General features: G+C 57.3%; 1 protein-coding gene across 1 annotated transcript in view; it reads left to right on the top strand.

Annotated features, from left to right (window-relative positions):
- ABR (ABR activator of RhoGEF and GTPase) overlaps positions 1-26099 on the top strand; it is a 112727-nt gene that overhangs the window by 40542 nt on the left and 46086 nt on the right. Inside the window, exons 3-9 of the mRNA XM_045299962.1 lie at positions 7026-7211; positions 12599-12706; positions 15471-15531; positions 20466-20518; positions 21040-21180; positions 22635-22756; positions 24494-24659. Coding sequence (XP_045155897.1) covers positions 7026-7211; positions 12599-12706; positions 15471-15531; positions 20466-20518; positions 21040-21180; positions 22635-22756; positions 24494-24659 — 837 coding nt within the window. The remainder of the gene's footprint in view (positions 1-7025; positions 7212-12598; positions 12707-15470; positions 15532-20465; positions 20519-21039; positions 21181-22634; positions 22757-24493; positions 24660-26099) is intronic.

Here is a 26099-nt window from a genome sequence, read left to right as displayed (position 1 = left end):
CATTAATAGCACATGGGAGGAAAATTTTCCAAAAGGTCATGAAAATCCAGCTGCAGCAGTACATCGGAACTGCCAGAAATTCAAGCCAGATTCAGAAGCCGTGTATGGAATGAGGGATATCATTGCTGCTGTCTGATAAACCCTAGCTGAAGGCAAAGAACACCAGAAAAATGCTCACCTGTGCTTCCTGGGCTCTGCAGAGGCATTTGACGGTGTGTGTGATGACACTTATGGATCCACCTTGTGAAACGTGAACATTTCAGAACGCTTCATTGTTCTCGTCAGCCAAGAGGCAGTCCGTCAAACAGAACCAAGGCGTCCCGCTCGGTTGACGCTCAGAAGAGGTGTGTGGCCGCGTTCAATCCTTTCACCGAGCTTGTGCAAGCTGCCTGCTGAGCAACTGATGTGAGAAGCCGTGCCGCACGAAGAACGGTGGCATCGGGACTGGAGGAAGACTCATTGATGGCCTTCCGCGTGCAGAGGACACCGCTCTGCTTGCTGTAAGTGAAGAGGGGTTGAAACCCTCCGATGAAGACCAAAGACCAATCAGCCTTCAGTTGAGAAAGCAGACATCCTCCCAACGGGACCCAAGATAAGCAACCTCAGGAGAAACGGAGACAAGGTGGAAACTGTCAAAGATTTCATTTTCCTTGGATCCAGACCCAGCTGGCAGTCAGGAACTAAAACGAGTACCACCTGGGGAAGTTTGCTGCCAAAGGCTGTTTCCAAGTGTTAACAAAGCACGGGTGTCACTCTGAGGACCAAGGGACGCCTGACCCAAGCCATAGTATCGTTCGTCGCCTGGTACACGCGTGGAAGCTGCCCACTGGGTAGCGACGACAGGAGAACAATGGGCGCATTGGGATTTTGACATGAGCCAAACATGCTGAATGTATTATGGGCTGTCTGAAGAACAGACACATCTTAGGAGTACAGCCCATTGGAGACAGGAAGAGGGAGACTTCCTCTCATGTCAGGAAGGACCAGGCCCTGGGGGAGGGCATTATGGTTGGTGAAGTCGAGGGTCCGTGAAAAAGACCACCACCCTCAATGAGATAGATTGACCCAGGGGCTGCAGCAGTGGGCCCTGACGTGCTACGGGGATGATACCGGAGGGCCAGTGCGGTCCCACCAAAGGTTGCTGTGAGTCAGAACCATCTCCGTGGCACCTCATGACCACGTGCGTGCGGATATATGTTTTGTGTGTCCTATGGACGAGGCCACATTATTTCTTGCCTGGGTGATGGATTTGAAATGTACCGATTTAGGGCAAGCCATGTGGAAACCTCTAGCCTCGGTTTCTGCCGCTGAAGATGAGAATGCGTCCTCCTCGCTCGTCCTCGTGGGCTTGAGAACAAGCTGGGTCCATCCTGGTGCCTCGTACAATGCCGGGTTCTCACATACGTACTGAAGGAAGGAGGAAGCAAACAGACGGAGGTGAAACAGACCTCGGAAGCCGCGAGGTGCCGCACCAAAATAAGTGTCACCGTTGCCATTTGTCACAGAACGCATATTGAAGAGGAGCTTGCTCAATGGAACCAAATTGCCAGCTCTTGTTTTCCAGCTCAACTGCTGACTGGTCTAGAACTCCCAACAGGCTGATGAGCCTGGCCGCCTCGTGTTCTCCATCTCTAAAACAGGGCTGCGGGTAGAATAGCTAGCGCCTTCTCTTCCGGGGGCGCAATGAGCTCGTTAATGGAAACTCCTAGTGTGAGCCTGCGCTGCCCCAGCTTAGGCCCTCCCCACCTCGAGCTGAAGACCATTTTCATTGGCTTTCTTCCCAGTCCGTCGGAGCCTGGGAGCTCTGCTGAAACCTGGCAGAGGCATGAGGTGACTGTGAGCGAGGAGCATTGGCTGGGAATCGAACCCAGGTCTCCCTCATAGAAGGGGAGAATGATATTACACAGTGGTTCTCGACCTGTGGGTCACACCCCTTCACAGGGCTCGCCTAAGACCAACGGAAAACACATTTCTGATGGTCTTAGGAACTGAGACACCGCTCCTCTAGCCGTCTCCAGGTGGGTCTGCCCACATGCAGATACGCCCATGGACGAGTACCCGGCCTGAAGACTGTTACCCATGCTACACCATGCTTCAAGACAAAAGGTCATTGATTTGTCATTAGAAATACATTTTTCACAATATATAATAACATTTTTTTGGTGATGAATCACTATGCTTTAATGATGTTCCATTTGTAACACTGAAAATACATCCTGTGTATATTTTACATGACGATTCATAACAGTCGCAAAATGACAGTGATGAAGTAGCAATGAAAATAATGTTCTGGTTGGGGTCCCCGCCACACAAGGAGCTATATGAAAGGGTGGCAGTGTTAGGGAGGTTGAGAACCGCTGTCTTACACAACCACCCATTCCCCCCACGAGTGTGTCCTCTGCTCTGATTCCCTCCGGTGCTGGGAGAGAAGACAGGCTAGGACTTACAGGCTTCTGTCAGCACACCCTCTTCCTGAAGGTGGGGGAGGTCCTGTCCCTGCAGAATCTTGCTTCTCTTGGGTTCTAACTTGTCACCCGGCCTATTTTGTTTCCGTTTGGTTGGGCAAAGATAACAGATTCCAGCCCAGATACACTCCCACCCACACCCTACCCCACCCTTGCCTTTCTGCCCCCCAAACAAACACTGTGACGCAGGCTCCCCCTCTGCTCAGGTGCCTGGGCAGGCCTCACTCCTCCCCCTACTGGCTCTTCCTGGGCCCCTGGGTGGGTCTTTACAGAGTGGGGAGGGCTCAGCCCCGGTGGTCAGATCTGTGGCTGGAGGCTCAGGAAGAGGGGGCTGGACCCTCCCCCCCACAGACTTAGCCAATCTCAAGATAGAGTCTGAAGGCCGCGCCCCTCTTCCTTGAGGTGGGGGGGCCCTCCAGGCCCAGCTTGGCTGCCAGCGAGCCAAGTCTCTGCCCATGGGGTCCTGTGACAAAGGGCCAGGCTCAGAGGAGGAGCCCTGCTCTGTTTGCTTCCCGCTCCCACCCTCCCAAGGCCTTCTCTTCTGTTCTCAGCCTGACACTTCCTGATAGGCAGACGCCTGGGGGTGTGTACCCAAGACTGTGTACACACAGGCACTGACAGGAGGGAGCCTCTGTTCTGCCCCCAGGGTTCCTGGTTTGATAATCTTCTGGAACCTTCTTGGTAGGTGACTGATGGGTTCCGATTACAAATGGAGACACCCAGAGCTGAGACAGGAAGAGAGACAAAGAAATGCATGTCTCCCTCCACACCGCCCGGGCTCAGGGGCAGAGGCGTTGTAAAGCTGTGGCCCACGGGTGGCCCTTCTTGCTCTCAGTCCAGCTGGGTGATGGCTTTGGGGTTTGGAGTCGCCCTGAATCTTAGGTTCCTCAGGTTATAAGGGTGCCTTCCTGCTGTGGGGAGGAAGAGGCGGCTTTGCTGTCTCAGGGCAGTTCTACCCTGTCCTACAGCTGAGGGTCACTGAGTCAGCGTGGACTCCATGGCGGTGGGTTGGGTTTGGGTTTGGTCTTGCTCATCGCCCCCCCCCCTCCCTGGGTTTGCTGACTTCCCCAGGGGGAGGTTCACACCGCTTATGAGCAAGTTCCGTTGTCTTTTAATTCCATGTTCTCACAAACTCTGAAGCTACTACCCTCCGTTCAGAAACACCCTGGCAGCTTCCGGCTTCTCCAGGGAGGGGGTGGAAGCAGTGGGCAAACGTCTCTCCTCGGTTTCTGAAGAGGCTGGGGCGGTGGGGGCTCCCGGGGGGTGGGGGGTGGGGGGGGGACAGGGGACGCCCAAGTCACCGGGGATCCTTCCTAAGCGTCCTCTTCTCCCCTGATGAGGCCGAGAGACGGGTCACCCGTGCCCTCTGCAGTGCGACTGTGCATGAGGTAACTGCGGATGAGGGTTGGGTTACTTTTGCCTTCCATCTGTCCCTCGCCGCCCCCCACCCCAGGCCTGTGCGCTGGGCCTCTCCTGATAAGAACAAATGACTTCCGTGCTCCCCGCCAGCCAAGGACACACAGCCAGCCTTTCTCCTTGCCCCAGGTGAAGTCAGGCTCTGGAGCAAAGGTTCCTGGCTGGGATCCTGAGAACCATCTGTTGCCTCTGAGCTGGCCACTCATGTGACCTGCCTCTCTCTGCTCAGAGACCCGTCTTCCCCATTTGCAGACGGACAGGTGGAGAAAGCCGTGTCGTGTCTCCCTTCCCCAGCAGCTTTGGAGAAGTTCTGTCCCCTTTCCCTCCCCTGGATTCTCCCTTCCAAATTCCCTGTATGTCTTCCTCAGTGGGGACAAGGGTTGCTGGTTCTTGGGCACCCTGGTGACTCTCCCACCCTCCACCCACCCAGTTGGATCCTGGGAAGAGGTGAAAAGACTCCACCTTTGGATGCCGATCCTGCGGCTGAGATCTTGGTATCTTTCAAGGGGGGTTGGGAGCCATGGAGCTGGAGCTGGACACTCACCTGGGGTTCCTCTGCCTTCTTCCTGCTGGTGTGCCCCCTGGCTGGTCTGCCTGCCCCGGCCTCAGCCTTCCTCCTGCTCAGATTCCCCCACCTTCCTGTGAGACCTCGTTCCTGTCCCCTCTGAGAAGCCCTCTCACTGGGCCAGCACAACCTTGAGATCATCGGTGAGGATTGACGGTCCGCGTTGGGAAATGTCCTCTCTGGCATTGTCCTTTCCACAACACATTCGGTCACCGTGAGTCAGAATCGACTCTATAGCCTCTGGTATGGTCCACTCCTTGGTCTCCCTTGAATTGGTCTGTTATACCAAGGAGATGATCCCGTTCTCAAGGGCAGAGACAGAAAAACCCAAACACCATCTCCTGAAAAGGACATTGGATCCCGTCGCTGCTGACACCCGTCTAGAGCCTTCCTTCTCCGTCGTGCCTTCAAAACGGCTCTTCTCCCTGATCTTCAAGCCAGGATGTGATCTGGCCGCCGCTCACACAGGCAGCTTTGCCTTCTGCCCCATTAATACCCCCAACACTTTCTACCCCACGCCCCATTTCTCCACCTCACCGCGCACACATACACACACACTGCTTTCCTTCCACCCCCTTCCTTGAGCCCCTTCCCACCACAAGGGCAGGCCCCGAGGAGGTCTGCCTGGAATTCTCCCATGGTCCCACTCCAAGACACACACGTGTCCCCCTTTGGAGAAGCACTCCTTCATGACCCGGTCCCAGGAGGAGCTCCGCTCTCCATGTCCTTCCCTGCACAAACCCCTCTGTCCTTCTGTGCTCCTTCGTTTACTTGTGCTGCTAATTCTCTCTCTTCCCCAAGCCCGGGAGCCCCTAGCAGACAAGAAGCTCCGTTAGGGCAGGGGTGATGTGTGCTTTGCTCATCGCCCATCTGGCCTCACGTTCGGCAAGAGCGTAAGAAGCGTGGCACTGTCTGTTGCCAGGCACATACTAGCTGTTTTTATCTAAACTGTGGCTTTTGGCCATCTCAGGAAAGGGTAATATTCCAGCTTTACAAACAAAAAATTAGCCATGGAAGTGACTTGCCCACAGTTATTAAGAGACCAAGTTTGGGATTCAGATCCATGCTGCCTGGCCTGCCCCATCTTAACGTTCCCAGCAAAGACTGGACGCTGAGCATCAGGTGGTTCCAGTGCCGAGAGGGTGAAACGGAGGCTCTGTTCTTGCTGGTGTCCGTCAGGGGTCTGTACTTGTAGAACTCGGAGACCGCGAGACCCAGGAGTCAGACCATTGGGCATTTGAAAGACGGGACTTTGGGCAGGCACACTTGAGCTCTGTTCCCATCGGAGTGAAGCAGCAGGCGGGAGGATGGGGCAGGTGTGGCTGGGAGCTAGGCTGCTGCGGCTGAGTGGAGCTGGTGCTGACCCTCCAGAAGGAGCCAGCAACCCCGTTGGTCTCCCTCACTGTAGCTCTTCCCTCCAGTGGGCCAGGTGTCCGTCCTCTGCTGGAGTGGTTCTCTTGTCCTCAAGCTGGCTCCTAATCCCCAGAGAACACAGATAGAGCATTCTAATGAGCCCACAGCTGGCCCCTCACCGTGACTTCTCCTCTCTCTGGAGTCTTCAGAGCAACCCGGACTCAGTCTAAGGCCTCTTTCCACACTGCCCTTCCGCTGGACGGAGACCATCATCGTAGCTGCATCTCTCTCTTCCACGTAAACCTGCTCTCCCCTCTCATACCTTCTCTTCGTGGCAGCTTTCCAGAACCTCTGGAACGTAGTGTATGGGGGTTGGGGGAGGCAGGTGGGAGGGGGAGCCTCTGTGGGACTTTTGGGTCAACCGAGGAGGAACGTCTAAATCATAGCAGTATCAGCTTGTTTGTTTCAGCTGTGAATTTTCAAAGGCATTTTTTTTCTATCAAACTTAATAATGACTCATTTTGACAAATTAGAAAAGTATGCTAACGTTGATGCACCCCTAACTCATTACCCTATAGTCCTAACTGTCCGGTGTTAAGGGCTTCAACTTCCAACCAGTGTGGGTGGGAGGGAGGCAACTCCTGAGTTACTGCCACACACAGTAGTTAAGCAGGGCCCAACATTGAGGAAGAGGCTGGGATTCCATCTAGGCTCGGTGGAAAAGAGTGTCGTGATTGCTGACTGCTGTCTGGCACAGGTGCCAGAGAGGGAAGGGCGGCATGTTCGCCGCCGCCGGCTTCCTCGCCCTGTGTTAAGCGATAGGAACATGGAATATCAGTGATGCCGAGACTGGCTTGGTCCTTTTGAGAGTCGAAGAAGGAATTGGCTAAGGGCTTGAATTCCCGCTCAGCCATCCATTTCCACTGCAGTGCCACAAGGAAGCTCGGGGCAGTCCCGGCTTGGTGCGGTGGGCCCAGGGACCGAGTGTGCCTGGCTCTACTCCATGGGCCGTGCTGTGCAGTGTGGCTTCTGAGGGTCTGCTGCCCCACGGCAGCCACCTGCCACAAACACGCTGCCGGCGCCCTGCCCTGAAGGCGGGCAGCCTTGTGTAGGCAGGACTCCAGCTGCAGGTTGGGCCAAGAAGTACCACAGTCTGCCCTGGGCCTGTTGACACTTGGCCACGTACCCACCCTCATCTCTGCTCCTCCTTCCTCTCCCTCCTGTAGCCCATGAAACCCCTGAAGGCCACGGCCACCACCTCCCAGCCTGTGCTCACCATCCAGCAGATCGAAACCATCTTCTACAAGATCCAAGACATCTATGAGATCCACAAGGAGTTCTACGACAACCTTTGCCCCAAGGTGCAGCAGTGGGACAGCCAGGTCACCATGGGTCACCTCTTCCAGAAGCTGGTGAGTCTCCTGCTGCCAGATGGTCTTCATCCAGAGCCTCGGCCGAGCTGCCGGTGTTGGAAGGGGACTGGTCAGCGCCTCGCCTCTTGTGCCCTGGTCCCCGTGGAGGCTTGGGCTATTTCTCCACCCTGCAGGAAAGCCTGGACCTGGTGCCTTGACTGGGATGCTGAGCCAGGTGCTCCGGGAGAGCATCGGTTCTCTCCCACTGGGGGTGCCGCTATGGACCCTCAGCTAGGGGCCCTGGTGGTATAGGGGTTACGTGTTGGGCTGCTAACCACAAGGTCAGCAGTTCGAAACCACCAGCCACTCCTCTAGAGCAAGATGAGGCTTTCTCCTCCCGGAAAGAGTTGCAGCCTCAGAAACCCACAGGGCCTGTTCTACCCTGTCCTACGGGGTCCCTGTGTGCATCAGAATCTACTTGATGGCGGTGAGGGGAGAGTGAGACTTTCAGCAGTGAGAAGGGCATGGGAGGGAGGGAGGTACTTTTCACCTGAGACCCCAGGTGCCCTCTAGGAAACCAGGTGGTGGGACTGGAGCCCTCATCAGCCAATGATCCTCTCTTAACAGAAAGCACTAAAAACTGCCCCCCTGCCCCGCCCTTATTGCAGGGGATTGAAAAGGAATGAGGAGGTCAAACCTGAGCTTCCCACTACACTGAATCCGACCACCTCCCAGCCTGGAGACTTGGGCTCATCCTTAGCACCTTCCCCTCTCACATCTGGGGCGGTCACTTCTCTGATGTCCTCTCGCTACCCCCTCTGCTGGCCCTCCCCTGGACCATCGCCATCACCTCCTGGAGGTTCCTGCCTGCCAGTCTGCTTCCCATCCCACCTCCAAGCCTCACCCCGCCACCGAGAGCACTGTCCAAGCCACCCATCAGACCTTGCTTCTGCCCTGTGGCAGTGGCTCCCCGAGCCATGCCAGGGGTTAACCTCCAGGCGCCAGATAGTAGCTCACGAGCCCCTTCCTTCACACCCTGGTCTCTGTCCAGCTGGCTGCTGCCTCCCTGCCCCTGTGGCCCCAACACTGAGCTTTCTGTTCACGGCTCGCACTCCGGGCACCTGCTGCCCGTCCTGTGCTTGTGGCGGTATCCTCCATGCCCTTGGCTGCCTGGTCTGGCTGCTGCTGCGGGCCAGCTCTCGGTAGACGCGATGCCCTCTAAGAAGCCTTCCCCAGCCCCTCAAAAGCAGTCGCCTGCTTTTCCTTCATCTCAACAGCTGGTGTTCCTCCTCCAGCATCAGACCTTCCAGGGCCAGCCCACTGCTCAGTATGTGAGTAACCGAATGGCCTTTGGGGACAGGCCACAGAGGGAGTCACCAGACAGCTTGAGGCCTGTGCCCTGCCCCCCGCCCCCACCCCAATCACACCAGCAGCACGGCAGGGACGAGCCCACCTTCTGGAACCAGTCTCCGCAGGTCCAGTCAGGCCTTTTCACAAACTCACCTCACCTCCCTTCTCGCTGCTCGGGCCCCTCACCTGTAAGACAGAGGGTGTTACTCCATTTCCCACTTAGGATCAATATTCGCATTCCCAGCCTTCATTGCTATCATAATGCTCGGTGTGACTCAGACGGCCCGACACAGCCCACAGTGAGTGCTCTGGGGTGTTTAACGCCGTCATCGTTACTGCTCGTGTTGACGTGGCTGTTGGGTTGAGGGAGGGGCACCTTGTTTTGGTCCCTAGGTCAGAGATGGTGGCCCCCAGTCATCCCGCCTAGCCCTGTGTCAGGCACCCTGAGCCTGTGGGAGGCAGGGAGGGCCTACAGGGCATGCTGCCCATCCCAGTGCACCTTCCTCACGTGGCCCCAGCTCCACCAGCCTCCGGCCTGATGTGGGAGGCGCTCAGGGCTGCAGGCCCGGGAGGCCAGGGTGAGACTGGGTGGAGTCCGGCAGCTTAGTTTCAGCTGAAGTCTCCAGCGATTTGATTATTCATTTCCGAGCGAAGGGAAATTGGCATCTCTGCTACTTGTCTTATGAGATCACCCCAGTTGCAAGCCACTGTCGCCAAGCAACCTCCAGTTCCCCAGCTGATGAGCGAGGCAGGCTGCACTGGGCGTGGGGCTCTGCCACCCTGGGTGCACCGCCAAGATGGCAGCAGCTGGGCTGGCCCAGGTGGCCCTGCACCTGGCTCACCTGCTGCTGCTCCCTTCAGCAGGGCAGGGCTGGCTGGCTGGGTGGTGTCCCTACGTGGGCACCCAGCTTTATCCTTCCCCAAAGGGTGAAGGGCAGGGAGAGGGCTTTCTTGGCAAAAGAAGACTCGCGGTTTTCACTGGTTTAAAAAGCAATTCTCTTGCACGTCTCCGGGAGCTGGGGGTCCCAGTGCTCCTCTGCTCCTCCTGGAAGAGGAAATAAGCCCCACCCCTCTCGGCCCCCTCCCAAGATTTTCGTTTTGGAAAGTCTTAACACCCCCCACACCCCTGGACCCTAGAGACCTGTACCCTCTGCTCTTGGCTTCTCCCCAAGCAGCTTCCTTCCTGACTTCCTTGGGCCCTACCTGCGCCTGCCCGCTGTCCTGTGAGAAGTGACTCTAGGCCCAGCCAGGTCTGTAGTCACCCTCTAGCCCCCTGCAGTCCATTGGGCTCCTTGAAGACTCCCCATGAGGATTCAGCCGCTTGAGGAGGGGTCTGGGGATGGGGCTAATAAGCACAGCCCACCTTCCCAGCCTATGGGCGAGAAGCAACCAATCACAGCAGCTCAACTCCCTGGATGCTTCCCTGGGGGAGGCTGGTCACACCTGGGAATCTAGCGAAGACTATCTGCTCAGAACTCACAGGGGCTAAGCTGGTGGCATCGCGGGTTATAAGTTGGGCTGCCAACCAAAAGGTCAGCAGTTCCAAACCACCAGCCACTCCTTGGGAGAAAGATGAGGCTTTCTCCTCCCATGACGTTTTACAGAAATCCGCAGGGGGAGTTCTGCTCTGCCCCACAGGGTCACCGTGAGTCAGAAACGACTCGATGGCGGGAGTCTGTCTGTGAAAGCTCAGAAAGTAGGTTGCAAAACCTTCCTTAATCAAGGAAAGACACCTGGCAGAGGAAGGTGGACTCTCCCTGCCCCAGCATTCCCCCGAGGAGCGGCCACTGGCATCAGCTGGGCGTGTGCTGCTGGACTGCAGCTGGCCTTTTACTGCGTGCTGTGTCTCCTTAGGGCATTGCATGTACTTTGACAATGCACGGACGTGTACACAGGTGTCATAGCTTACATCTTTTGCATTCAACATTTGTTTTGAAACTGGCTGGTGTTGCTCCATGCACATCTTGACTGCAGTGCGCTCTGTGGGCTTCCTGCGGGTGAGCCTGGGAAGGACGCGTCTCCTCGGGCCCTCGGGAGCCGTCCGTCTGTAGCACAGCACAACCCACATTTGGACAGGGCACCACAGCTGGGGTTGTCAATGTGCTTAGTAGCCTCATGCTTTGAAAAACTGTAAAACTAAACAGGTGAAATTAATTTGAGTACATGTTATTTAGCCCAGTAGATCCAAGATAGGGTCATTTTAATGGCTAACCAATATTTTTAAAATTATAAATGATCTGTAATACTTTCCTTTTTTAGACTAAGCCTTTGAAATACAGTTTGTATTTCGCAGGTAGAAAAAACAGAAACAAATTCACTGCCATCAGGTTGATTCTGAGTTAGTCAAAACATACACAGGGTTTCCAAGGCTGTAAATCTTTACGGAGCTGAGAGCCTCATCTTTCTTCTGCTCAGTGGCTGGTAGGTTTGAACTGCCAACCAGGCATTTAGCAGCCAACCCCACAGGACCACAGCAGACCTTAATTTAGACCACTTAATCTTTCACGTATTCAGTAGCCACATCTGAGCCAGTGGTTGGTATAAGGAAGTGGATTTGCCAAGCAATAGGCTGTGCATATTTGCAACAGGGGGCCCTGGTTGTGTTAGGGTTATGCATCGGGCTGCGATCCTCAAGGTTAGCAGTTCAAGACCTCCAGCCGCTCCAAGAGAGAAAGACAGGGCTTTCTCCTCCTCCCTTACAGAGTTACAGTCTTGGAAACTCACAGGGGCAGTTCTGCACTGTCCTGTTGAGCTGTGGTGAGCCAGTGTGGACTCAATGTCAGTGACTGCCGTGGAGTGGAGTCTGACTGTGGGCAATCTTATGTACAGCAGTCAAGAGACATTGCCTGGCCCTACGTTATCCATGCAGTCACCAGCCTGTTCAAGCCCGTCACTATGGCTACGGTGTCAATCCAGTTCCCTGAGGAGTGCTGGTAGCATAGTACGTCAGTGCTTGGCTGCTAACCAGAAGGTTGCCAGTTCAAACCCACGGGCTGCTCCGCGGGAGAAAGAGCTGGCCACATACCACTGTAAAGATATGCAGCGGTGGCAACACTATGGGGCCATTCTATCCTGTCCTTTGAAGTGGCCACAAGTCAGAATCAACACAGCGGTTCGGTTTGGCTTTTAATGACATGACCAAAGTGTAAGCTACTCAGACCGTGTTCTGTTGTGACCGACAAGGTGTCAATGGGCCGGAGGACCAAGCTGTCCCATCTGTCTTTGCCTAGAAGCTCTGCTGAAAGCCCTTCCATGGGGTAATCCAGCTGGTGTTTGAAATGTCAGTGACATCGGTCACAGCCACGCACAAACTACCACAGCACAACAGGCTGGCAGGTGGGTGGTGGTCAGCCTTGTTAATGCCGGTCGCTCTCCAATGACCAGGGCTCATGGGGGCCTGCGTGTTCGCTGACCCTTGGAATGGTTACAGTTAAGACCTTCTGGCCTGGCTGATGGCACCGTGGCCTCTCATGGTGGTTTTCATTTGCATTTCCACCCTTTCCTCGGATGAGAGGATGAGAGGAGATGCTGTCGCCCAGTCCTGAGCAGGGCTTTCCATCGGTTGGAGGAATTAGCTTAACTAGCCTCATCTCCCCCTGTGCAGAAAAGGATGGTAGGATCTGCCGGGACCCAGAGCCTGGCCCCATGGAGGTGGGGACTGGGCCTTCCAGTGCGGTCCCTGCCTCTCCATCTCTTCTCAGTCCAGCTGATTTCAGGATGTGGAGGGAGTGTGAGGCACTAAGGGACTTCAAACCCCGTGAGACCTTGAAGATGCTAAATAAAAACCAAGCACTGTGAGGAGCTGACTCTCTAGCGGGTGACAAAGGCCCCCTACTGCCACACACCCCTACACACACACACACACACACACACACACACTACCCCCTTGTTAACCTTATTGGCTGAGCCCGTTGCCATGGAAACTGCCAAGTTCAAAGGGATCCTGTAATATGCACATCTCTGCCTAACCCCCTTCTTGCCAGCTCGCTCCTAGGAGCAGTGTTGGAGGTTCGGAGTGCTCAGGGAGCGCCCGGTGCTCTGGTTAAGCTTTCATCCATTCATCAATCCCCTCTCCCCACCCGTCTCTTCTCCCGCAGGCCAGCCAGCTTGGCGTGTACAAAGCGTTTGTGGATAACTATAAAGTCGCTCTGGAGACAGCCGAGAAGTGCAGCCAGTCCAACAACCAGTTCCAGAAGATCTCAGAGGTGGGCGGCCCCCATGTCCAGTGCTCTCCGAGCCCTCAGGGGCTGGGCCGCTCGGCCCCACAGCTGCCAGCTCAGAACAGGCTTCCCTGAAGGGTAGCACTCAGCCTGACATTTGCTTTCTACACCCGACATTTTCTCTTTTAATGTAAGAATATTGATTGGTTTGCCCTTTTTAAAAAATGTCTATTCCAGTTTAAAAAGAGGAACAGGGAAGACAAAGTACAAAGTGGTATTCTCCCACACCATGGTGACCTTGAGCAAGTCGCTTTCTTGCCCTGGGCCTTTGCTTCCTCTTCCGAAGCATTCAGTGTCTGGTCAAGGCACCCCAGACGTGCTTGGTAAGAGTCCCCAGGGGCCCGGGTTTAACATGCAGGTTCCCAGGCCCCTTCCCTGCAGCTTCTGATTTAGAAGGCTGTTAGGCGGGGCCCAGAAATCTGGATGTCAGCCATGTGCTGCTGATGAACAGGGTTCTCTAAAGATCAGGGACATTTGAGGAAGTCTGGATGGAGGTAGTCCTTTTAAGACCCTTGTTCTAGGGTCCTGCAACCCCACAAGCAAGGGGAAGAGGCGGGGCCAGGGCACCTCTCGGTGCTTCTCTGGGGGCCAGTCCTGTGGCTGCAGCGACATAGAGGGGACCATTGCCCTAAGTCTATTTCCAGGGGCACCCCTTAGCCACTGGTTTGAACTTCTGAATGAGGCTGGATTGGAGTAGGGGGCTCGGGGGGCAGGGGGAGGCAATACTATTCCTGTGGTTTTTCCAGTCCTGCCGCAGGGGTCCCTACTGGTCCTGGGCTTTCCCCGCCTCAGCCCTGATGCCAGGAAAGTCAGTGAGAGGCAGGGTCATTTTCCTGAAACTACTGACATCACAGGTGGTGCCCAGGTTTGGAACCAACCGGAAGGCAACACAGGAGTTACACAGATGGAGATCAGCACACCGGGCTTGTTCCTGGGAGGGGAATGTGTAGTTGCACCTGGGGCCACACTGGACCTGTGCACATTTCCTCTCCAGAAGGGGCCTTTCCAAGGAACCCTGCTGGGGCTGTGGGTTAAGCATCGGGCTGCTAATCAAGGGGTTGGTGGTTCCAGCCCCGCAGCCCTTCTGAGGAAGGAAGGCGAGGCTGGCAGGTCCTATAAAATTCAGACTGGGGCACCTATGGGGCTTTGGCTATTCCATTTCCAGTGGGGACAGGTGACCACAGGCAGGCCTCTCGGTGGTGCAGGCACCTGCCCCTCTAAGGCAGGCGAAGGGCACAGGGTAAACTCAGATGGCTACTGACCCATGGGTCCTGAGAGACCCACCCACCTGCTCTCGAGGACAGACAGGAGTCCCTCTTCATGGGCTCCGAAGGCTGGAGGACTGGCTGGCACTCCCAGCTCCCACCCCCGGAGGCTCTGACCTGCTTCCTAGTTCCCTAATCCTGGGGAGAAGCCCCTGCAGCCGTCCCCAGCAGCCCCTCGCAAGGACAGAGCCCTGCTGGCCGTGGCCGCCTGCCAGGTGGCTTCTCACCCTGACTCACATGCTGACGCTGTCGCTTCCTGCTGGCACTGCCACTTAATTACTGCAATTAGGCCCTTCTCCTCTGCAGGGAGTGATTTCATTTCTCTAGGCCGCACTGGAGGGAGGGCATGCAGAAAGACTCCCTGAGCTGGGGGTCCGGGTGCCAGGCAGCAGGAACACAGCCTGGAGAAGCCAAGTGCACCCCCTCCCTCCGCACACGCATGCACACACACACAGCACACACGGGCCCATGCTTCCCGGCCCGTGGGATTTTCTCAGTCTTAGAAACAAGAGGTAGGAGCCAAGTATGGCCTCCTGATGCTGTCTGAGCATTTCCTGCCTTCCAGGCAGAGTGAGCAGCCTCACCTGGTCCCTGACCTTGTCCTCACCTTGCCCTCTGGTTAACTGCTGCCACCCCCATTCCAGGCCCTGAGCACTGAGCCACCCAGCAGGGATAGTGTTACAGACACCTGAGCTGGGCCCAGTCACTCTTCCCCATCAGAGAGTTGGTGTGGATCGCATAAGCCCTCCCTGAAGCCGCAGCAGCCGCTGCTTAACCCGCCACCCTGTCCCGGGCTCCTGCCCTGTCAGAGGAATGGGGGGCCATTCTCCTTGCACAGGCCCCGGTGGTGGGTGGGGAGAGTGTCGAGTGAACTGGAGGCTGGGTGACTGCCTCTTCAAGGTCCGGGGTGTCCTTGGGTGTCCCAAATGGCCTGCCCTCAACCCCTCACCTAAAGAAACCCACTGTTGGCAGTGCTGTGGAAGAAAGGCCTCCCGTTCTGCTTCCATAAAGATTCCAGCCCAGAAAACCCCGCCAAGGACCCGTTCTGCTCTTAACACACAGGGTGGCCCCGGATCCCGGATCAGGACAGATGTGGCTTGGACTGCCCTGAGCTGTGCAGTCAGGGCCCCATGCCCAGGCAGGCAGGACCACACTACTCAGGGGTCCCTTGTGGGCTGCTGGGGCGAGGAAGTAGAGACCTGCTTTTGCCCCGGGGCTTTCTCTGGAACCCCTCCCTCAGTGTTTGTGGGAGGGACTGTAGGGGATGGATCTGAGGCACACTCCCACCCCGGTTTTCACAGTCCTAACAACCTGTTGTGACTCTGGAACCAGGGAGGCACCGGGAGGACATGGGTGGTGGGCACAGCTAGAGCCCCACGTCCACTCCCATCCTCTGCCTCAGGCTGGCTTTCAGAGTCCCTCCGGCCAGCTCACGGCAGGGCACAGAGCGGTCGGGTGCTGATACCTCTTGTTCCCTCCGGCAGGAGCTCAAAGTGAAAGGCCCCAAGGATTCCAAGGACAGTCACACGTCGGTCACCATGGAAGGTACCAGTCCTCTTCCTTTGTCTGGCTCTGTGGACTGAGTGTGTGAACGCAGTGCCCTCCCTCCCTGCTGGCGCGTGTGTTAAGTGCATGGGTGTGTGTGCCTGTGTGTACGAGAGGAATCCAGCCTCCCGTGTCCCCAGGCAGCCGGCCAGCTACAAACGTGCTCATCCGAAGGATGCCAGCAGGCTCCTCGCTCCGCTGCCGCGCCTCCCCCTCCCCCACCGCGCCACGCGCTCCCCGCCCCTCCCCCTCGCTGGAGGAGCCCTGGGAAGCGGCGGGGCTTGATTCTGGAGGCTGTGCAGCAGCTGGCAAGGTGGCTCGGCGGCGGCTGGTGGGCGCCGGGGAGCCCGAAGCGATGGCCTTGCGCTCGCGGCGCGGGGACGCAGGCGGCCATGGAGATGCTCCTCATCGTCCGATTCTGCTGTAACTGCACCTACGGTAACCCCGACCCCTCCGCGCCCGCCGCGGGGCGTGTCCCGCCTCCCCGCACGCGCTGGCTGGCCAGGTTTGGGGGGCAACCTGGAAGAGAGAGTTGGGCGTGGTTTTTCAATGGAAGGAAGGCCGGGCTAGGAAGAGCCAGGGACCCCCGAGGGTCTCTGGGCAACTAACGGGTCAGTGTGTGTGTGTGTCCAGGTGGAGAGTTCTGGATGGTGTGGAGAGCGGCAAATCAGTGTGTTGGCCGGGTGTGTGGCAGCCCGAGCTGCCGGGAGAAGTTGGGGGTCTCTTTGTTCCCCGAGAGAGAAGAAGGTGGCGCGGTTAGGGTATGGTGGGCAGCGTGCACGCGCTGCCTGGGCCCTCTCCCCTCCCGTCCGCCTGGGTCGGCACAGGGGGAGAACACGAATGTGGCTGGGGCTGCTCGGGGTGAGGGGGTGGGGGGGTGCGTGTGTTTCGCGTCGTGGAGACCCCCGAGTTGCCTGCTGCAGAAGGGGAAGGCTTGGCACTTAGCTGGAAGGCCGACAGTGGATGCCCTTCCGTGGGAGAAGGGGGTGTGGCCGGCTGCGGCGTGGTGAAGGTCACACCCACCCCAGCGTGGGCACTCTCCTTGCTGCCCCTCCGCTGGGGCTTCCAGGGCGGTCGGTGCTGGTATGGCGCCGTTACTGACTGGAGCTTCACCTACCTGGCTAGGTGCTACCTAGGAGCTGTGAGGCAAAGAAAGCCTTAGGGGTGACCCAGGCTATGGCTGGCAGGGCAGCAGGGGGTGCAGGCAGGAATTTCTGGCCCACCAGCTGCCCTGAGCTCCCGTGGAGTGGAGTGGAGTGGCAGGTGACTGGTTCTAAGCCGCCCTCTTCCATCCCACCAGCCATCATGCCTACGCCTCTGTACCCTTCTCAGTCTTTCCCTCCATGTCTCCGTGGTAACCCAGAGCTTCCCTGGGAAGGCAGGATGAGAGAGGGGCAGGCTTCAGGAGGCTTGGCCATCACAGTGCTGGAGGGACTGGGTACAAGGCCACCCCCTGTGTCAGGACCCCTCATGAGCGAGATAGCCCCAGAGGCCACCCTCCTGCCCTGTCCTTCTCTGCTGCCCAGCAGGACAGTGGTGGGACATGAGTTTCAGGCCAGCAGGTACTGAATCTGACCCCTGCCCAGAATCTACCAGCTCGGGTCAGGAGGAGTGGCACAGGACGTTCAGGGGGAAATGCTCGTTTGCCCTAGAAGTCAGCCAAGTCTCAGGATGTCTTCCTAAAAAGGAAACGCGGGGCGTGCTCTACTTCCTCTTCTCTCCCCGCAGAGGACCCTGGGGCCTTAGTGAAACATGTCTGAGACCTAGTGCAGTGTGGGCCTTTGTAGTCAGCTCCTGAATAGGGATGTGGAGGGAATGCTCCCTGCTGGCCTGAAGCAACTGGGGTCTTCTCAGTCAGGGGTGTCGGGCCTGGGGTTCCCACAGTGACTGGGCCACCTGGAGCTCACTCTGGCCGGGCCAGTGTCGCCAGCACTTACTGAACACCCATCTGTAGGTGGCGCCATGCCAAGTCTGCGGTGGGGGTGGGGGTGGGGGGGACCCTCACCAGGAAGGTAGGACCCCCTCGCAGCTGTGACCTCCTCTTTTACCTGAGGTTCACAGAGCATTTGCAGGAGGGGCCACCACTGTGATTGTGAACCAGTGACACGATGGCTGCTCTGGGCCTCAGTTTGCTCACCTGTAAAATGGGGCTGTAGGTCATTATTGCCTCCTTTTTCAGCCCAAGTAGATAGTGCATGCAAGGCCATTAACAGCGCCACTGGGTACCAAGGAGAGGCCAGCTTGCGCTCTCTGTAGTCTAACTTGTAGGGGGAGGGGAGGTTCCATTTGCAAAGGCCCTGGTCAGGGACTCCCTCAAGGAAGGAGAGAGTTCAGAGCAGCGGTTCTTAACCTATGGGTCAAGACCCCTTTGGGAATTGAACGACCCTTTCACAGGGGTCACCTAAGACCATCAGAAAACACATGATTTACATGACGATTTGTGACAGTAACAAAATGACAGCGATGAAGTAGCAACGAAAATAATCTAATGGTTGGGGGCGGTGGGGGGGGGGGGTCACCACAACATGAACTGTATGAAAGGGTCGCAGCATTAGGAAAATTGAGAACCACTGGTTCAGAGAGTAATGGGTGTTCCGGGCATGGCGGAAATGGTATGGTAAGGATCAGGAAGAAGAGGAGGGAGAGGCTGGAAGCAGGGGTTCTTGGGGTGGGGGTTCTTGACCCTGACTTTGAGCAGGGGTCATAAGAGTGCCTTCAATGGGCTATCTTCAGCCCCTGGTTTCTCATGTATGTGACTGGGCCCTTAGCCTCCCCCTGGCTGTCCTCCCACCCCACCAGACTGCAGGACAGAGTCCCGGGCCAGGCAGGTGGACGCCGGGGACAACTGCGAGCATATTAATGACCCCTGCAACCATGTCAACCATTTGTGCAGGCTCAGATTAATCAGAAGCTGTCCTCCTGGGCTGGCTGACTGGGGCTGGGGCCCAAGCCTGCCTGCAAACGTCTGCTGACCTGGCCCTTGCCTCTCAGGTCTCTGTGGTTCTCTGGGTGGGTTTCCTCACCCCGCTCCAAGATAGGCTGAGCCACAGGTAGGCCCAGAAACAACCTCAAGAATGAGTCCTTTCCTGGCTGGTAGGTAGCTGGGCTCCACCCTCACTGTCCCAGGTGACCCTAGTCCTGCCACCTCCTCGTATGAGTCTCCGTAGCCCATCAGGATCAAATGCCCAGCCATCAGAGCAGCCCTACTGGGCAGGGTAGACCTGCTCCACAGAGTCTCTAAGGTGAGATGGTCCTGGAGTGAACTGCATTGTTTGTCTCTCTGGGTGCAGCTGGTGGGTTTGAACCACTGACCTTCCAGTTAGCAACCCAATACTTAACCCCAATGCCAGCAGGATTCCCTGCCCAGGGGGAGAGGCTTTAGAAACCGCCCAGTAAGAAAGGACTGGGAGTCATGGCACAGGAAGCGTGTTTGCATACACCTGTGCGGGTCGGGCTGCTGAACGAGAGATCAGCAGTTCCAACAACCAGGTCCATGGGAGAAAGAAAGGGGAGGCTTCCTAATCCCATAAGGCTGCCGGAACCCCCCAGGGCAGTTCTCTGTGCCTGTGTAGGGCCTCCCGGAGTCAGAATCAACTGGATGGCAGGGAGATTTATACATCAGAACCAGCTCTGGTCCCCCACCACCCAGAGACTTGGGGATTGGTGGATGGGATGGGGGAGGAGCAGGCGGATTGTCTTTTCCGAGCTACCCCCCCTACCTCCCCTAGCCCCACCCCCACCCCCGTGAATCTAATAGGCATCCAAGTGCATCTAGGGCAGTGGTTCTCAACCTTCTTAATACCACGACCCTTTAATATAGTTCCTCATGTGGTGGTGACCCCCCCAACCATAAAATTATTTTCGTTGCTACTTCATCACTGTCATTTTGCTACTGTTATGAATCGGGTGACCCCTGTGAAAGGGTCGTTCAACACCTCCCCCCACTGCACCCCAAAAGGGCCGCGACCCACAGATTGAGAAATGCTGATCTAGGGCCAGATGGTCACATCTTCTCTGGGGCCAGCAGGTTGGTCACACAGGTTATTTATAGCCATGGCTTTGGGGCCTCTGGCTTGGGGACATGCATGTTGGCTCTGGGCACCTGTCACAACCTGGTCCTGTGGGACCCCCACTCCAGGGTCTTCTGGGGGAGGAGACCAGAGATCATGACTCCGTGCCAAGAAGCGTCCAGGTGCAGGACTGAGGCTGAGCCACTATGTGGGGAGGGGCAGGGCCCAGCTGCTGTATCAGAGGATCATTTTGGGAAGTGTTGGTCTGTCAGCTGCTGCCTCCACCTGTCCCTGCTGAATACCAACCACCCTCACCTGGTGTCCGGCTTCGGAGATCACAGAAGGGTGGGGAGGGGAGCTGTATCTCCCAGCTGCATCAGCAATCACAGGAGAGGCCTTGCCTCTTTTCTTTAGGAAATCTTCTCCCCTTAGGCCAGCCCTTACTTGAGAGTACTCTTTCTGTGGGGATCTGGCCAATAGAGGTTGGGAAAATAGAGGGGGCCTGCCCACGGAGCTGAGCACATCAGGTGTGCCGGGCTCCCTGAGATAGGATGGGGGATGGGTGTAGGGTCAGGCTGGGGAAGCTGTCTGGACCCTCCCCATTCTGGAGTCCAGCCTGTGGCCCTGCCCCTGCTGGCACCCTGCAGGAGATGGCTGGTGTAAGGGCACCCCTGCACCTGCTGTAAGCCCGGGGCCACCCTAGAGGGGGATGAGAGGAGGAGGCAGGGGCAGGGAGGTGCCAGGGCTGTTTCAGTGTCTGCTCCCTGCTGTCTGGTCTGTCCTGCGATGGGTCCCCAAGGGTGGGAACCCCTTGGGCTTCGTGCAAATGGAAGAGCAAGGCAGAGGGGGGACAGAGATGGCCTCTGAGGCCTGCCACTGCCCCTGTGTTTCATCCACTGTCCCCTCCTCTGCTTTCCCCGACAGCTCTGCTCTACAAGCCCATCGACCGAGTGACCAGGAGCACCCTGGTCCTGCATGTGAGTGCCAAGCCCCCCACAGCCAGGGTGGGCTTAGGAGTCGAGGGGGAGACCGAGCTCAGGAGGGGAACTGCTGAGCAGAGGGTCCCTGGCTGTGTGTGCCTGATTTACTGTAACCATGCCAACCGGATCAGGGCCTAAATTTAGCTTGACTACCAAGCTTGACATTTGGCCAAATGCTTCCTCAGAGGCTGGCCTTTCCTGCCTCCCCAGCTCCTGCCGCGTGGTTTCTGCTGGCCTTGAAGGAGCAGCTGTGGGGTGAGATCAGGGAGGCTCTCCCCAGCTGCTTGGTGAGATGAGGCTCCACCGGGCCCCCCAACCCCCACGGGACCTGGCTCTCAGGCTTGCTTCATTCCAGCACAACCAGCTTAGAGTGTGGGTCCCTAAGTGCCCCCTAGGTGGTCCTTCAGTGAGGGTTGAGTCTTAGTTGACCCAGTGCTCTCCCCTACCCCCACCCGGCCCATTGTCTTCTCCCTGAACCCCCGGTCTGTCCCCACCGCTTACCACCCACCCCTCCCCAGGACCTGCTGAAACACACGCCTGCAGACCACCCAGACTACCCGCTGCTCCAGGATGCCCTCCGCATCTCCCAGAACTTCCTGTCCAGCATCAACGAGGACATCGACCCCCGCCGGACTGCCGTCACCACCCCTAAGGGCGAGGTGCGCGCGCGTGGGTGGGGTCCAGGACTTGAGGGGTGGCAGGGGTCAGTCCCCCGATCCCTCTCTCCCTCACACTGCCATTCACGGCCCCCACTTCCAGTCACCCAGCAGCCAGAGGCTGTCCCTGCCTTGCAGAGGGCTTCCAAGCATTGCCCGCCACATCACGGGGGCTGGGAGCCCTGGGGGCTTCACTCTCTGGCTAGCATGGTCCGGATCCCTGGAAGATATTGGTGCTGTCTGAACCGGGAGGGGCTGCCTTTAAGCTGCTCCAGTGCAGATCCCCTGAGCAGGAGCTGGAGAACTGGCTGGTCAGCAGGAAAGGCTGGGACTAGAGGTGGCCAGGGCCCTCTGTCTCATTCCCTGGGGGCTGCTTGGTGACCCGGTGGCTGGCAGCTCAGGGCAGAGGAAGCAATTTGAAAAATCCGAGGGATAGGTTAGGGAGGGTCAGCAGCCTGGCCCGGATACAATGGAGGTAATGAACCGGCACTTAGGAGTGAAGGCTGACCGGCCTGGTGCGGCTCGGTTACAGGCTCCGGTGTCAGGGCAGGGAAGTAATGAGGGAAGAGAGGCCCGGAACGTGGCTAATGGGGCATCGAGAGCTGTCACCACACGTCGTGTAATCTCAGCCCCGGTTTGCCTCTCCCTGCAATGCCACTCGCACTTCACTATGAGGGAGAGCGGAAAACGACAGGGGCTCAGAGCACACCTGTGCTTCCTGGGCGGCTCCGCAGCATCCGGTCGATGCTCAGGGTTGTGCCGCAGCACGGGAGGCCACGCCGGGCCACGATGCACGCAGCCACGCATAGGGTATCGGATGCATGCAGAGACGGTGGGGCAAGACTGCGGCAGCTGGAGAGAAGCCCACAGGCTCAGGGGCAGAGAGGTCCCAGGAGGCAGCTGCTCCTGACCACCTGCGGTCCGCTGCGGCAGCGCTGTGTTCCCCGCTGAGCAGAGGACCCACCCTGTGTGGCACAGGCAGCCCCGAGTGGTGGTGACTGCAGGGCTCAGACTGAGTTGAAACTAGATCGCTTTCTCTGACTCAGCTGGGAGCCCCTCCCCTCACATACACACACACCCCAGGAGGCTCACAGGGAGGAACCAGCAGTCCTGGATGCAGCAGGTCCATCTGGTGGGCACTGCGGCAGTGTGTAAAGCAAAGCTGCCGTTTCTCCCGCGTGCTACACCAAGTGCCCGCCAGAGGCCACATTGTGGGGAGCAGCCCACCTTGTGAGGCAGATGGCGCCCCTCCGAGACACAGAGGTCAGAGAACTTGCCCGAGAACTCGGCTGACAAGTGGCCAAGCCCTGAGCTCACACCCCAGGTCCGTGGGACTCAGAAAGAAGCCGTGCTCTCCACCAGCAGGTGGCACGGCCCGTCCCCTGCCCCCCAACTGGATGGGCTCCCCGACCACCCTCCCCTCTGAGCAGCCGGGCGTGGGTGTGCATCTCCCGCAGACACGGCAGCTGGTGAAGGATGGCTTCCTGGTGGAGGTGTCGGAGAGCTCCCGGAAGCTGCGGCACGTCTTCCTCTTCACAGACGTCCTCCTGTGTGCCAAGCTGAAGAAGACGTCCGCCGGGTGAGTGGGGGCGGGGCTTGCCACTTGGCTAACCCCTCAGCAGCGAGGTAAAGCACTGTCTCGGGTCAGCTGCATGGAATTTCCATCACCACCCTCGCCTTTTCCTCGCCTAAACCGCGTTGGGAACTATAACCCCAGCACACCCACATCGGGCAGCCCCCTGGCAGCCGGCCTTCTGCTGCTGTCTTTCTCCCCTGTCCTGGTAGGGACCTTCTGGCGCTTTCTCGCGGAGCGGGAACCGGAGGGAACACTGCTCTGGGGCTCTGTGTTTCCCATGGCGCGGGGCAAACTTTTGCTCCCCCTGGTTGAAGCTTCATCTTCCTGATCATCCTTTTTGCTGCGTGACCTCGCAAGTGCAGATGCCGCCATTCAGGGAAACACTCCTTCGATTAGACCTCGCTCCATTCTTGCCAGCCAGCCGTGATGCCACAACCATCCGTCAAGCCCACTACTACCTTTATTGAGCACCTGCTCCCAGGCCAGGTCCATGACAAATGGTTTGTGCTACATCCCCTCTGAGCCTCCTCGGAATCCCACAAAACAGGTGTTCCTGTCCCCATCTGACAGATGAGGGAAAAGCCTTGGAGAACTTGAATGTGTTCCCCAAGACCTAGAAGTGGGGGAGATGAGATCCAAATCCTACTTGGAGCCAGGGTGGCGTGGTGTGTGAAGCACTGGATTACTAACCACAAGGCTGGCGGTTCAAATCCACCAGCTACTCCGTGAGAGAAAGATGAGGCTCTCCGCTCCCTTAAAGATTTACAGTCTGAGAGAATCTGCAGAGCTCTCTGTCCTTTAGAGTTGGAAGCGACTCTACAGCGGGGTTTGCCTCACCAGAAAGTCATTTCTATACTCAGCGCCATGAGCTCACTTTGTACCACGAGCAGAAAAGGTTCTTCACCATTTACTCACCTGTTCTTCTGTTTACATCAACTCATCTCCTGCCGTGTGCCAAGTACACTGTCTTACAGGCTAGGGGGAGGCAAGCCATGTGTTCTGTGACACGCTAAGGAGTCAAGTTGGCAGATACAAACCCCAGTCCTGCGGGAAGTCAGAGAAGGAATATCGTGACTTCCGATAGAGAGGACTCCCTGGAACGAGATGAGATTTCAGATAGGTGTAAAGCAGAGATGGCGATACTAAGCACACACATTCCTGCCTTCAGTTCTTCGCCCAGGGCAGACATTACTAATCAACTACAGCACGCTTTCCTGCTAGCACTGGATACAGCTTTATAATCCTTAACGCACACCCCTCCCCAGTACAGTACTTCCATGTGACCTCTGTTGATCAAAGTTGATGGATGTGAGCTAAGCACGGATAGGCTAGAAGGAACGCAAGGGGTATAGGATGGGGAATAGGAAAGAGTGAGCCTGGCCAAGAAGTCTTCCCTCTTGCGGGTGCCCAAGTGACTCAGGATGTTTAAAGACAAGAGTTGTCCTGGGTCAGGAGCGTGGCGAGGCCAAGGGCCGTGGCTGACCCTAGGCCCTGCTAGATGTTCCGGTTTAGGACATCTTCAGGCCGCAGAGCTGATGTTTCTCGGAATGCCAACTGCTCCCACGCGATGTAGCTCTCGATGATCTGGCATTGCGGTTGGTTACCATGACTTCCCCGTGTTTGTTCCCCAGTGGGCTCTTCAAGGACACAGGCCTGTGACAGGTGACTTCAAGCCTGGCGCGCAGGCTTGGCGAGCCCGGTTCTAGGGACTCAGGTGGGCCGTGCTCTTCTCTCTCACAGGAAGCATCAGCAATATGACTGCAAATGGTACATCCCCCTGGCTGACCTGGTGTTCCCGTCCCCTGAGGAGTCTGAGGCCAGCCCCCAGGTGCACCCCTTCCCAGACCATGAGCTGGAGGACATGAAAATGAAGATCTCCGCCCTCAAAAGCGAAATCCAGAAGGAGGTGAGTAGAGCCTGTCATCTGGGCCGTTTCCACCATGCACCTTGCTCCCAGGTGTACCCCGGGAGGGAGAGGGGGCGGGAAAGACGTCAGGTGGGGAGTCTGACCGGGGAGTCAGGAGTGCAAGGCCTTGAGTAGTGCTGTGTTGGGGGGAGCTTCTGGTGGTAGCCCGTTAGCACCAAGCAGGTAGAGACAGCTGAAGGATCAGTGATGGCTGTTTCCTGGACAACGGTGTAGGCTGGACCCTAGAAGAGGAGGAACGAGAGGAGAAGGCGGCCCTTCTCACGGGCCACTGGGACCCATTCAAGGGAAAAGGCCCCAGGAGGCTTCTCGGAAACGGGCCCATAAATGAGGGAGGGGACTTGAATTCCAGGCCTCGCGTGTTCAGTACAGCAGCGCATTGCGAGCTGTGCCTGAAAGGGGTGTGCGTTCTGATCAAGTAGACGTGGGGCGTTCACAGGTGGTTACGGGCTTGGACCTCAGTGGACAGCTCAGTGCTCCCGCAGACGGAGAATATCCTGGCCATGCTCAAGCACTGCGGTGTGAGGACTTGGGGAGCCCATGGCTGTGAGGGAGGAAACGGCCGTGGATGCTGCAGCCTGCTTGAAAGCGGCCTAAAGAGGAGGGCGCTGCACATCAGAGCCCCTGGGCTCTACCTGAAGTCCACCGTGGGCAGCCTGGGGAGCCTTGTGTCCAGAACCTTGTGGAAAGCGTGCAGGAGGAAAGCCTTGGGGGGCCAGCCTCTCTCCCTCACGTGTGCAGGCTCTGCTGGCGTCTGACTTCCCCAGAGCCTTTCCTGGAATCCTGCGTTAGACCGGGTTGACTAGAGAAACAAATCCAGTGACACGTGTATGTGTGTCAGAGAACTTTATATCAAAGAGCAACTGTACATTAAGAAAACATCTCAGCCCAGTCTAGATCAAGTCCTTAAGTCCGATATTAGCCCATTTGTCCAATACCAGTCTGTAAATTCCTCTTTAGACTCACACAACGCATGCAATGGCACACCAAGTGCAGGAAGATCACAGGCCAGTGGGTGGAAAGTCTTGGGGATCCAGTGGCAGTGGAAACATCTCGGTGCTGGCATGGGTCTCCACGTGGCTCCTCCCGCTCCAAAGCTCTGGTTGCCATCAGCGTAGCTCCATGTGGCTTGTCAACAGAAACGTGTAGCAGAGAGAGCCGGTGTCTGGCCTCCAGCGAGTTATTTATCTCCATCGCGCCTCCAAATGAGGTCATCCAGCTGTGACCTGATGCACAGGCTAAACTCCATCCCTTCGCTCCTGATAGTCCCAAGTTGACCCCAAATCACGGGACTACCGCACCTCCTTTCTTCTCAGCCTGGGCTGGTCTTCCTTCTCTAGCTTCCCTGGCGCCTCTGGCTTTGCTTCATACGGGACTACCGCACCTCCTTTCTTCTCAGCCTGGGCTGGTCTTCCTTCTCTG

Source organism: Echinops telfairi, unplaced genomic scaffold (genome assembly GCF_000313985.2).
Source record: "Echinops telfairi isolate 266 unplaced genomic scaffold, ASM31398v2 ScPeMD7_7458;HRSCAF=8496, whole genome shotgun sequence".
In the NCBI taxonomy this organism is placed as follows: domain Eukaryota; kingdom Metazoa; phylum Chordata; class Mammalia; order Afrosoricida; family Tenrecidae; genus Echinops; species Echinops telfairi.
This window is presented reverse-complemented; position numbering and strand designations above follow the sequence as displayed.